Consider the following 14,598-nt stretch of genomic DNA (forward strand, 5'->3'; position numbering starts at 1 on the left):
AGAAGATTCTTGTTGAAATATTTAGGAATGGCGTTTCATAATATCTACAACTTAAGCTCAAATGGTTCTAAAGAAAGAGTGGATAGGTAGATAATAAGAAAGCAAATTGGGAAAATGTTAATAAATCGGCAAATGTAAGTAAAGTGTATATGGATGTTCATTGGGTAATTCTTTTAATATTCCCGTAGATCTGAAACTATTTCATATAAAAGTTGGGAGAAAAAGTTGATTTTCTTTGTAAAGCATATTAATTTAAGGAGGTTAAGTTAATTCAGGAGTTCTATGGGATCCAGACAATTCACCAAGTATATCTTGTTTCTCTTAGGTTTGACTTGGTGGCAAATGGTGGGGCTTCTCTGACTTTGGTATTTGAACGATCCCCATTCCTCACTCAGTATCACACTGTGTGGATTCCCTGGAATGTCTTTTATGTGATGGATACCCTAGTCATGAAGAAAGAGGAGAATGACATTCCCAGCTGTGATCTGAGTGGATTTGTGAGGCCAAATCCTATCATTGTGTCATCACCTTTATCCACCTTTTTCAGATCTTCTCCTGAAGACAGTCCCATTATTCCTGAAACACAGGTAAAATGTTCTAGCAGCCAGTACTTTTAAATAAAGCATTTTCAGATCATGTGGTTTCCAAAGAACATTTTAAGAGGATTACAGAATTCCAGTGCTATCCTAAATCATTCTGTAGAATGAATATAGACTGTGGCGTGTGTGTGCATGTGTGCTAGAATAGGTATTGTTACAGTAAGCTATCTAGTTATATCTTAAAGATCTATTCAAAATACTTTTTCTTCAGGCTACATCTGTATATATTTATTGGTTATAGCCAAATGGAAAAACAGCTTAAACTCAATGGCTAGTAATGTCTTTGCTCATTTATTCATGCACTGGAAAGTTTTTAGTGCCAATAGTGTACCTGGCTGACTTTGAACAAATGCATGGTCATTACTCTGAATAACTTACCATTTAATTATTATTGTAAGTTAAAAATGTGTAAGAAAAGACGATTTTTGACAGAAAATGTTCATTAATTTTCTCAAGATCTTATTATTTTTAAAACGGTATCATGTCTTAAGCTCTAATAATTTGTAATTCATAAAGCTTTATTCTCCGCAAGAACAAAAAAAAACTTACAGTTTTCTTTAAAACAACCATACTTTCACCATTTGCTTGATATACCGAAATATCTGGGAATCATTTTCTTTCCTATGTATTTCCAATTAGAAATAACTTTTAGATCTTAAAGGCAGAACATTAGGTACAATAATAATGGACTTCATTCATGAATGCTGAGTAAAAATGCATGGTATTTAAAACACAACAGTGCATAGCAGCTTTGTCACATTCATTCTTCAAATATTTAACCAGGCACTGTTATAATGGAACAAAGCAGTAAGCCACTCAGATGAAGTACCTGCTCTCAACTAATAGGGAAAGAGAAACATTAAATATATGGATATACATCAGGCTGTGAATAAGACATTTTTTAAAAATAAGGTAGGGTAAAGTAGAAGAAGGCGAAAATTTACAAAGTGTCGTTAGGGAAAAATGTCTTTGATAACATGCTGTTTCAGGAGAAACTTTAAGAGAGTGAAAGAATAGACCTTAAAAATAGAAGGGCATTCCAGGCAGAGCAGAGAGTAAGTTCAAACGCTCTGAGAGAAGAGCATGCTTCATTTGTTCAAGATATGGCAAAGAGGCCAGCAGACGTGGCCGGCGTGAAGGTCGTGGTACACCAATCACAGATCATTGAAGACCCTGGCAAGGATAAGAACTTCTTACTTCGAGTCATTGGAAGCTGTTGGAGTTTTTAAGCAGAGCAGTAGCAGTTACTGATTTCCTTCCGAAAAGGATCAATGTAGTTGTGGTGCTGAGAATATTCTATATTGGGCAAGAGTTGAAACAAGGAGACCAGTCAGGAGGCAATCTCAGTAGTCCACAGAAGAAATGATGGTGGCTGGACAAAGGAAAGGGGCTTAGGGTCGAAGTGGTAAACAGTGGCCATGAACGAGTGGAGTCCAGAGAAGAGGCTGGAAGTAAAGATGTAAATTTGGAAGTCATTGGCGTTAGAGATATACTTAAAGCATAGGATGAGATCCCCCGGGAGGGAGTGAGGGAGTGCAGCTAGAGACTGGAGGTGGTGAGCCAAGAGGTCTGGGATGACAAAATATGGAGAATGCTCACAGGAAAATATGATGCAGAAGAAAAATTTCCTGCATAACAGTCAAGTACATTGTGAACTGAAGCTTTAAGAAATTCATTGAAACCTTATTCAAAATAATACTTCCTCCTGAGATTCCATCTTGTAGTAGTAACTCTGAACACTTTAATCAGTCCTAAAATAGACTTAACCTAGAGCACTGCCTGTATATAGGTAACAAATTTCTAGCAAACCAGATCATTGAAATGGGTTTCAAATAGACAACAGTTCCAGAAATACTTGGAAGTTTTTCTCGCATTTCGTCACATAGGCAGCAGACATTTAGTAAAAATTTACTAAGAGCTTATCATGTATAAGATAATCTGCTGGGATTAAAAGAATAATAAGACATGGATCTTGCTATTATAAATGTGATAGAGATTTGAATGAAGAACTGTGGAAGTTCACAAGAGAGGTCAATTCCTAAGGAAGCCAAAGAAAGCATCACTGAGGAGGTTGGCCTTGAGAGGGGAGAAAAGATATTCCAGATTGAAAGAAATGTGTGAGCAACAGGGTGGTGGTAAAAACAACAATGATGTGTAAAACTGGTGAACAATTTAAATGTAGGACATATGAGGGGAAAGATTGTGGCCAGGTTATGAATGGCCCTGAAATACCGTACAGTGGAGACCTTGAATTCTTTAAGAGAACAATGAAGTTTTTTCAGCACTTCTCTGAAACTAGCTTGTAACAAAATGCGTAACTGATAGAAGGAGACAGATCAGTGAACAGGCTGCTGTTCATCGTATTTCCATCCATATCCAGCTCTTGGATGGGGAGGGCCCAACAATAACAATGGTAGTAGAAATGAAGAAAAGGGAACACATTTGACAGAGATTTGGAAGTTAAAATTGGCAGAATGTAGCTTCTAACCGCATGTTTAATGGGGTCACGAACAGGGCTTACAGACCATACAGCTGGCAAAAACAGGCTCAGCGGTTTATTTTCCCTCTCTGGCTGGGTTTACTTTTCCCACTAATGCAAAATAACATGATCAAGTTAAATTACACAGGAGAAACACATGTTTTAATGAACTAAATTACACATATTTGTTCCATGGAAGTAGGTTAATGATGACAAAGACAATCAGTTATTAAAATTAGGATAACACATGATATTTTGAAGTAAAAAAGCAATTCATAGAAGGTCACAGGAAATATATTAATGAAAGATTGCCTTACCTATAGAAAACCTATCAAATTTATGAGAAATTTTGTGCTTTAGGTTTTAATGACTTATATTTTCAGAGCCATTTAGAAGTCACAGAATATGTTTTTCAAACTAAACCACTGACATTTCACCCCAGCGATGGGTAGAACAATGAGTTCTCTTTAGATTATTCACCTTTACACTACAGTCCTGCAGAAGTACTGTCGATCTTAACGTAATGGTTTCCCTGAGTCTAATATTGCTCTAAATCGTTTCTATGTCTTCAAAAACTATTTTGTTTAAGACAGTCTCGGGGCGAGCTCAGTCAATGCATTTGGTAAAGAAAACCCCAGCTGTAATTGGTGTATCTGTTACAGCAAAGCAATGCCTTCTTCATCTATTATATTGCATCGCATCCCTCTTCATGCCAGCACTGACTGTCACAGGCCAGAACGGAAGTTCGTTTAGCTCATTCATTCTTTTGTGCTACTTCCAACTGTTCGATTGGTTTTCATTGAAACTGACAGCTACACCTTCGGTATCAAAGATTCTACTTCAATTATTAAAATTCCTAACTGTTTTCTGTGAGAGGAGTTGGTGGAGGGAAACACTACTGAACACAGAATCGCTATTCCAGGATTTTCTAACATGAAAAGGCAGTCCTTATGTCTGAATAACGAACCTTGATGGGGCAATCTGAGGAAGCCTTTGAAAAGGCTATGTAATTCCTAGTAGAGAAAGTGGTGAGTTTTGGGGATGGGTTCTTGAACACAGATAGCCTTGCACTTTACAATATATGTAGTAAGCCTGTGAAGAGCTATTGTTATTAACCAAACTAATAGGAACATTAGTAAGGAGAATCCGCACTGTTTAGAAAGATTTTACGTACTACGTAAAATATATTTTTCAAAAGAATTAAATAATGTTTTGGCATTATATATTTTGTATATGTCAGTATCAGTTTATTGATATTCATTGAGCCACTTGCATCGATGGGTAAATTTTGGGGTTAAGAATATGATTTTAAAAAAACCGTAGATATTTTTTATGCAAGTAATTATATTAGCTTTTTACAGTCCAGTTCCAATTCAAAAAGTATATATCAAGTGTCTTTTATGTGCATGCAATAGCACATTAGTTGTTCACTGGGGAAAATTTTACACAGCTTTAAAATATTAGTTCATTTACCATCCTATCAAAAATCAGTTGTGAGTCCTAACTCAATGTTTAATTATGAGAGTGTGCTATTATGATATTACCTTTTAACATGGATATGGAATTTGCTACCATTTAACTCAAGTGAATTGGTCTTCTTAGTTATCATTCTTGTCTAAAGACAGACTGTGACCAGTCAGCTGATGGGGCCACAGCATAGGTTTAGCCCCTAATGGAGCCAGCTGGCACAGGCCAGATCTTTGGCCTCAGCCACATCCCTCTTCTGAGCCAACCATCTTACAAATGTCTGCTCCAATTCTCCAGGGCAACAGGGGTGAAGGATGGGTTAGTGAGAATCCACTGTGACTATAAACTAACAAGTCAGTGCATGTCAGCCTGATGGAACAGTCACAGTGTCTCCTGTATGAGGAGTAGCACCTGAGGTGTGATTAACTCAGAATAAATGACAAGAAGCTTTTAGATGGAGAAAAATTGGGCTGGCAGCAGAGGTATTTTTAATTATTGAATAACAACAGTTCATATGCGTGTTTGTGAATAGTGACTCTTTGGTGTCATGTTAGTTAATCTGCGCGGTTCTTTTAAATGTATTTTATCTCATAGTCATACATGATCACAGTTTGAAGCTTCTACTTTATTCAAACATAGGTACTCCATGAAGAAACCACAATTCCAGGAACAGATTTGAAACTCTCCTACTTGAGTTCTAGAGCTGCAGGATATAAGTCAGTTCTAAAGATCACCATGACCCAGTCCGTTATACCATTTAATTTGATGAAGGTTCATCTTATGGTAGCTGTTGTAGGAAGACTCTTTCAAAAGTGGTTTCCTGCCTCACCAAACTTGGCCTATACTTTTATATGGGATAAAACAGATGCATATAATCAGAAGGTCTATGGTCTGTCTGAAGCTGTTGGTAAGTTCTGCTTCGAAAAAAAATTGTCTTAAAGTGATAACTAACATAAAAATGATTATAATCCATGAGAAATAATAAATGAACAGGCAGTTGTCTGTCTCTAACAACTAGTGTAGTTTCAATTCACAATGATATTTAGCAGAATATCAGATAACATTTGTGCCTTCAAATTATTTTAGCTCTTTTGACTAGAAGGGCCAGTCTATTCAGTGAAAGGATTTTCTCAAAACATCATTCTAACCAGTTGTTTCGCCGAATGACTGGACAGTGTAATCAAAGTTTGACATGTTGAAATATACATAGTATAGCTTCAAGCTAAGGCTCAGAACATCAAAAAGGATAATATGTGTTTTGTTCTATTGTTTTTTTACCTGAAAATATAATGGACATTTTATTCTGAAATTAATGTGCAATTTGGACTTGAATTAATGCAAATCAATATGATAATTTCCACTTCTCCCTACACTTTGTTCTAAATTTTAAAGCCCATGTTTGAGTGTGAACTCTGAGGTTTTTCATTTGTGATTTGTTCATATTAATTTACTGTTAATTTTATCATTCACTCCTAATAATAACATGCAAATATAATGTCATAAACTGGCTATCTTTTTTGTTGTATTGAACCTTACTTATCATAAATATTTTCCATAATGTAATACTCTTGGAAACTAAACAGCTCTAATTATTCAGATAGCAAATATTATTTTTAATTGTTATCTGGTCACCATTTGGGGCTAACTTTGATCTAATTACTTAACCAGTTGCCCAGTCTGAACTTCATTTTGTGCTGTGAACCCCTTGTAAAGAGTAGTGTGAGGAAAAAAGTACTCGTTTTCATTAAATTAGTACAAAAATAAAATTTGGAGATCATTTTTTAGAAAAACATCTTATATGTGATCAAATCTTCTATAAAAAAAAATAAACTCTGCTCATAAATACATAGAAATATAGTCTCAGAATACAAGTGTGGGGAAAAAAAGCTGTTTTATCAGAATAATAAAATGCATTGCCTATAATTGACAAGATGAACTGTGATTTGTTTCGATTCCAGTGTCAGTTGGTTATGAATATGAGTCATGTTTGGACCTGACTCTGTGGGAAAAGAGAACTGCCATTTTGCAAGGCTATGAATTAGATGCTTCCAACATGGGTGGCTGGACATTAGATAAGCATCATGTGTTGGATGTTCAGAATGGTAAGTGAGTTCTTGTTCACAGATAGTTAATATTGCTCACCTTCAAATTGATTAGATTGCAGCAGCATTTTTATCCTATGCATGCCGTGGGATTAGAATTAGTAGAAAAATATAAAGATATACAGTCGACCCTTGAACAGCATGGGGATTGGGGTGCCAACCCCCTGCACAGTCGAAAATTTGCATATTTGCATGTGATTTTCGACTCCCCAAAAACTTAACTACTAAGAGCCTGCTGTTGACTAGAAGCCTTACCAATAACAGGAACAGTCGATTAAAACATATTTTGTATGCCATATGTACTGCAGTCTTACAAAAACTAGAAAAAAATGTTATTAAGAAAATGATAAGGAAGAGAGAATGCATTTACAGTATTGTATGTATTTACTGAAAAGTATCCATGCAGTTCAAACCCATGTTCAAGTGTCAACTGTATTTTTAAAGTCTATAAAGGCCAGAGGTGGGAACTACATCATAATACTCTTCTCAAGAATTTTTAAATGTTCATATATTCATCACCAAAATAGTTTTTTCATTAGAATGTAAGTAACTGACTGTGGTGCTGCATTAAAAGGAGGCTCTGTGGTTGTCTTCACCACGGATTCACCCAGGAGTGTCTAATTCTAGAAAAAGTCAGTGAATTGATAAAAAGAGCTTTCATAAGGATGACCAAAAATGGAGGGAGGGGGATTCTTTTTAAAGTAAAGAAAAAATAAAAATCCGTATGACTTTACCAAAATATTTATAATAGATCTTAATCTTTACATACTTAGTCTATTCTGAGTATCTAGATTTTTTTCTGTTCTTCTTAGACTGTATTTGAGAAAAGATCATTCTCCCAATCAAAGTGGGTTACATACTGTTGTTTGACTTTGCAAGTATTAGGAAAAAGTAAATGAATCATCTGAGGAAAAAAGCAAGAATCCAGAATATAATTTGTAATAGAATTTATAAGTGAATGTGCTCTGGGAAAAAAAACAAAAAACATATTTCAGCTCTCACAAACCCAAAGAAATTAATTACTTGCAAAATTTGGCCAGCTTAATCTGATAAAGGATATCATTTATATTAAATAAATTCTGTTGTCTTTGCATTTTGCCCACATGCTGGCTACACCTCAGATAATTTATAAGTTCTTTGCTAGAAAAGCAGAACCTTGAAGGTAACTTATTCTAGCCTCCTATCCTAAAGCATGTCATGCTAGTGACTCTATTCTCCTTTTACAAATAGCCAGAGAAGATTTCACAGTCTTGAAGAAACAGCCTAGCTTTTGACTTTCCAGAGCTTTTTGGATGGTTCGGAATGTTAAATTGAGTGTGCAATAGAACTAAATGGCTATGATTAATGGTCACTTTTTTCAGATTAATGTTGCCTTGATATTCGTTCTTTTTAAAAAATTTTTCTCGTTCAAGTTGGAGAGGATGCATTTAAAACTTCCAAATATACTAAATCTAAAGCATTTTCCCAGCCAGTGCTTGTAAATGCTGACTGGTATCTTATCTCCAGAAGGGAATAGTACTAAGCAAATCAATAGTAAGAAAAAAACAGAACGGAATAACCTTTCACACCTTTCCCATTTTGTGATAGTGCTAAGCTCTGCTCCCTTTCCAGCTGTGTCCTAGACATCAGGTTGTAGTTCACTTTGCACCCCAGAAGGTTAGAAGCAGAGCCCGTGACTAGTATCGCGTGCAGTGCACACTTTGGAGAGTGGGCCTCCCAACTAAGGAGGATGCTCCATATGCTAGCTCTCATCATCGCAAGGTCTGAGCAGTGGTGGCTTCTCTCCATTATGTTAGTAACATAAGGTTGAATCGTGATCTCTCAGAATGCAGAGCCATGTGCCAGCCATGCTGGTAGCTGTGTTTGATTAAATTATTTAAAATGATATTTCACACATTTTGACATATAGCTATATTTCTTCAAAAGTTCTTTATAATCAAAACTGAGGGAAACCTCTCTAGGTGCATTTTAGTTATTATGAGAATATAGGGTAAAGTTCATAACTAGTTAGCCCCAGGATTTCACCCAAGAGATTAGGAACCAGGAGGAGACTGCAAGCAAAGACCTCCAGGAAAGCCCATACCTCTGTAATTCAATGGTTATGATACCCAATATTCAGTATAGTATTCAGGTGGATTAAGAAACTCATAGATATTTTATGTATGTATATGTGATAAAAATACACACACACGCTTTCCCTCTCCCCCTGCCACCCGCCCCCCCCATCTACCAGGATAATACATAGTTAGTTTTTATTAAAATATCAAGTCAGATGTAAAAACTGGACTACCCAAAATTCTGTCCTCCAAAAAATATTATAAATGTTATTTTGAAATGTGAGATAACCTATTCGTGGAATGAACTGATTGGGATTTCGAATTTTATCCAAGAACAGTTTGACAGGTAGTGGCTTTTCAAAGTGACATGTGTCTAATTGAATAAACAAAGTGATTTGTAATCATGACAAGGTAGATAAGCTATGAAAATATATTAAGGAAGAAGAGAAGGCAAAAACATAGGCAGTGACAGGTGTTTGTGCAGGCACCCTGGAACAGAAATAAATATTCTAATGTTCATCTTTCCATTCTGTCATAATAGAGGGGAATTATGAAAGACCAATCGTTCAAAGTAATGACTGAATAAATCAGGCACAGTAGAGCAAGGCTGGCTTGTAGGATTCTTCTGATGAAAATTATAGAACTGGCTCTTATAGAAAATTATAGTTCTGTAATTTTGTCAAATAACATAATCACAGAAAGAAGGGTCTTAGGTGTCATTAAAGTATTCTTTGAATATTCAAGGCTAAATACATTTCATCTGCTATTACCTAGCCTTATTTAGATTATTTTTTCTTAAATTTGAATAAACCTGTTTTGTCTTTCCTTCTTTCCTATGTAAATTTGCTGTGATTGTTACATCACTGAAATGCAAAGCATTAAAAAATTAATCCTAGAATACACATAAAACGTGCTGAGCTATATATGGGGAACAGAATTACTTTGATATCTTCTTCACTTTAAAATTATCCCAAAATGGTAGGAAAAAATACTTTCTCAACTTTCCTGTTTATACTTTCATGGGATTGATTCTTTTAACAGTAAATCTGTTAAAAAGTGTAATATTTTGGAGATGTAGAACATTCAATAAATATAATATGTACAGCTCTAAAGTTGAAACAACAGGTGGTTTATACAGAACACATTGAGAAGAGTCATGAATTATGTATGGAACAATGACAGCTGACCATCCAGTGTAAATCAGATCAAAATGGAACCACTGATCTATATCTAATAATGGTAAATGAATAAAATTAGAATCTCAACTCAGATCTTGTTTCTAACCATGAAAATCTTTAATATTCACTTGGAATTTTTCTCACATTTTCATTGAAGATCATAATGGAACAGACTGGCATTTTGTCTTCTTAAAATTATTGGCACCTTCCTGCCATAAAGGAGAATCCAAGTTAAATAATAAATTTCCCTTCCAAAACAGTTTTGTTATGTTCGTAATTTTGAATAACTACAGGTATATGCCTTCTTATATCAGACAAGAGTAAAAGAAAGAATATTCTTTGACAGTACAGTAGGGAGTATATGGGAAGTTTGATATATACTTTCCAAGTTTGTTTTCCATAAAGCATTTTTAATTTTTTGAAAAAAATCAACGGTAAACTCATAAAGAAGAAATTCATATTATGGTGTACATTTTTATTAATTAGATTAATAAAATTAATTAGTAAATTATCTAAAAAGTATTAGATAATACTTTTAACATCATTTAATGATTAGGCAAACTTATTATTCCCTAAAGAACATTATGTAGAGAGCATGCTTCTCAAACTTGGTTGCACACAGGATCATCTGGATAGTTTTCTAAAATCTCAGTGCCACGGCTGCACTCCAGACCAATTAAATCAGAATCTCTTGGGGCGAGAACCAAGCGGCAGTATTTTTTATAGCTCCCCAGACAATTTTAGTGTGTAGCCAAGTTTGAGAATCACTGATGTTGAGAATTTGGGTATTTAATTTTCTTGTTAATCCTTTGTTTCTTTCACCAGACATTCTTTAAATTCATAACAGACAGTATTTTTGTATATATCCTATATATTTTGTCACATAATATTTTACGCTAAGTAACTGGAGTTCTTTATAGTAGAACTTTGAATAAAAGTTTTCCAGTCCAAATCTAAGTGGCACTGGATTATAGTTAGACCTATAGTGAAACTGTTTACTTTTTATCTTTACAGTTTTGATTGTAAGACAAATGCGTTTTATTTTTTCTAGGCATACTGTACAAGGGAAATGGAGAAAACCAGTTTATCTCCCAACAGCCTCCAGTTGTCAGTAGCATCATGGGCAATGGACGAAGGCGCAGCATCTCATGCCCAAGTTGCAATGGTCAAGCGGATGGTAATAAACTATTGGCCCCAGTAGCATTAGCTTGTGGGATCGATGGCAGTCTGTATGTAGGGGATTTCAACTATGTTCGCCGGATATTCCCTTCCGGAAACGTAACAAGTGTTTTAGAACTAAGGTATGTCTTTCCTTAATTTGGGATTTTAATCAAAGCTAAACCTGCCTTAAAAAAAAAAAAAAATGTTGAATCTAATTGCTAATTTATTTATTTGAACATACCTTCCTAATGTTTAAAAGTCCCCCTAGGAAGAAGTTAGATTCCTGGTTCAAGTTAGAAAAAGCACAAAATGTATATATTTTGCTGTAAATGTATAAAAGAATATAAAGCCACTAATATATAAAATGTCTTATTGATTTCACGTGATTTTCTGTGGTCCAATAGGATAGAACTATGATTTTTAAATCCCTTTAGTCATCTTTAGAATAACCTTGTGATATATATTGTTACTCTTTTATTTCACAGTGTTTGAAATTAAGGCATAAAATATTTTTCTAAAATTATTTTCCTACATTATTAGCTGTAATGCCAATAGTTAAAGTAACAAATTGTTGTCTTTGCTTTGTTCGTTTAAGTGTGATTATCAAAGTTGTTCTGTTCTGTAAATTATTTGATAAGCCTTGGCCTATAAAATTTATTTCCAGTGTTATTTCTGCTGAAGTTGGCAGTTTTCCATACAAATAATTAAAATCTCAGAATTCAACTCATTATATTTTAGAAACCTATTCTAACTGTGCTTTTTTTTCCTCACTTTTTTATCTGCTTCCACCAAGAAATAAAGATTTTAGACATAGGTAAGCATGCTTAACCAAGCATCTTGGTTACCGTATGTTTTCAAATGTCCTTATTACATTTCAGTGTGACTCTCGACATTGTTTTTTTAAGAACATTTCATCATGAGAGAGGAAACTCAGTATCACAGAACATCTAAGGAATTAAAACTGCTTAAATAAACTATTATATTATAAATCACATTATGCAGTATAATTTGAAAAATATTTTCAAGTTGATTAATTAAAAAGATTTTGCTACCAAAAATTATTATAATGAACATCTCAATATAACAAAAGATATTTCCAAACTTTAGTTACTGAGTCACATAATATAAGCCATAATGAACAGAACAAAATTTGAAGCACAGTAAGAGAATTTGAGGAGGGTTTAGTTTCACCAATAGCCAAAGCAGATCCTGGTTTATTGGGCCCAAAGCTTATTTAATTTGGGGAGAGTCTGCTTAAGAAAAAGAATCTAAAAATATTTTACTTTGGCAAGTTTTTAAAAACGTAAGATCACGTGACCGTGTTGCCAGGATCCTCACTGGGCTCAGAAGGATCCCAGACAAGAGAGGAGCCCTAACACTTAAGCTTTATTAACTTCTTCGCAAATTTCTCCCTGCCATAGTTTATATCTTCCTAAGTTGGGGAAGTTATTAGATTTGAGTCTGAAAAAGTAATTTCTCATTGACATTGTTATGGAGGAAAAAGACTTTCTTCAGCTCACAAGATGAATATAGTTGAAGCAAATATAGAAGCACAGAAAGTTTCTTAGATTCTGTTTGCTATATACACTTAGTTGGAGAAGGTACAGTAACAGCTTGTATATAGACATCTTGGATTGAAAAACTTTACTCAGGACAGCAGAAAAGGGGAAAAAACAATATGTTTTAAAATAAAGGTAGTAAAAAGCAAGACATATGGGACATGCTAGATCTAATTTGGCCTTTAAAATATCTAATGAAACTCTATCAGATGGAAAAATTCACAGTAGTTTATGTGAGATCCTTGAGATGAAAAAATCAACATAACTCATTTAAATTGTCGTGTAGAGATTGACAATGAGGAAATAAAATCCAGAGTTCTACTGGAAAATATACAGCTATACATATCAGTATGACCAGGCATGTCTCATAACCTTTTCTTGAGATCCCCTGTTGATATTGTGCTATCACCTGCTTGCTCAGTCACATGCTAAGATTAATGCTAAATTTCTCTGGACTACTGAGCATGCAAAGCTCTGCTATTAGAAACCACAACAGAATATCAGAGTTTTTCTGGACTTGCCTTTTTGGTAACTGCGGAGAAAAGAAGAAAGATAAACAGGTGTATGCACCAACTAAATGTGAAAATGCTGGAGGCAGTACAGAAAAACTATCAAAGCAGTTACCTTTTCACAAGCTTGCCAGGCACATTGCCAGATATTTTATACACGTGTTCCAGACCCACACAATAGTCCTCAGGGTTACACATGACAGAGTTGAGGCTCAGGGAGGTTACGTATCTTCCCCAAAATACAGAACTAAGAAATGGGGAGCAGAGATTTGAACCACTCTAAAAAGTGTGTTCTTTCCACTGCACCACACAGCCAGCCAGTTTTTATATGTCTAAATGTCTAGATTTCTATGAGGTAATTCCCTGGGTATGCCAAAAGCTAGATTTATTTCATAATTATTTGACAAATTACTTAGAGCTAGAATCTGTTTCTCTGAGGGAAAAAACCTATGAGGTTAGAGCTACATTATTATTAACGCTACTTAATAATGTGAACTCATTATGTACTAACGGTGTTTGGCGGTGACTCATTATAATCCCTCTCTCATGATGCTTCCTAATCTTTCTCCTCTGTACATTATCCTGGCTAAATCTGGACTCCTGCATTTCCTTTATGTGCAATGCATGTAAAATACACTGTTTCGGTTTTATATTGATATTTGTTTTCATGAAATCAATGTTAACTGATCACTTACCATGTGCTAGACACTCTGACAAATAGTAGTAGAAAACAAAGTTCATGCTGTCAGAACTCACAATCTAGTAGGGGAAAATGACATATATATAGCAAACTAAATGACATTAGCGGTGTCATCCTTTGACACTTAATCATACCCACAGTTTATGCCATGAGAGTAATTCTGGGGAGGAAGAGATCAATGCAAGATAGGAGCGTGGTATGGAAAAGTTTCCTGGGAGTATTGATGTTTGACCCAGGTCTAAAACTGAAGTCTGCTTAAACAGAACAAGAGGAACGGAGGCCAGGCCTGAAGCGAGAATAGAGAGTAAGTCACTGGATCTGCAAATGAGATGAGCGAGACGTGTTCTGGGAGGAATCAGATCCACTTGAATCTGAACAGGGGACTCATGTCAGTAATCACGAGAGATACAGGTAGGAAAGACAGGTTAGGGTCAGATTCCTGGGGGCACTGAGTGCTATCAGGAATTGCTCTTTTATCCTATAGGATAGCAGAAACGGTGGGGAACCATTTCATGATATTGATCAAGATAGCAGCATATGTAAAGTGGCCTTTTAGAAAGATTAATCTGATTATCAGTGTTCAGGATGACTTTTGAAGATCAGTTAGAAAGCTGTTACACGAAACCATGAGTTGCTAGGTACCTAAAATAGGATGGCTAACAGTGAAGGAAATCAACCAATGAAATAAAATCAGGGAGTGGACACACTATATATGGGTGATAAGGAACAGGAAAATATAGAAAATATCTGAGGTTTTTAAGCCCAAGTCTTCAAAGAGATGACAAAA

The 14,598-nt window shown here is 35.1% G+C and overlaps 1 protein-coding gene across 1 annotated transcript in view; it reads left to right on the top strand.

Annotated features, from left to right (window-relative positions):
• Positions 1–14,598, top strand: part of TENM3 (teneurin transmembrane protein 3) — a 546,591-nt gene that overhangs the window by 485,105 nt on the left and 46,888 nt on the right. Inside the window, 4 exon segments of the mRNA XM_039882598.1 lie at positions 326–587; positions 5,185–5,452; positions 6,504–6,647; positions 10,934–11,183. Coding sequence (XP_039738532.1) covers positions 326–587; positions 5,185–5,452; positions 6,504–6,647; positions 10,934–11,183 — 924 coding nt within the window.

This window comes from Pteropus medius, unplaced genomic scaffold (genome assembly GCF_902729225.1).
Source record: "Pteropus medius unplaced genomic scaffold, Ma_sr-lr_union100, whole genome shotgun sequence".
In the NCBI taxonomy this organism is placed as follows: Eukaryota; Metazoa; Chordata; class Mammalia; order Chiroptera; family Pteropodidae; genus Pteropus; species Pteropus medius.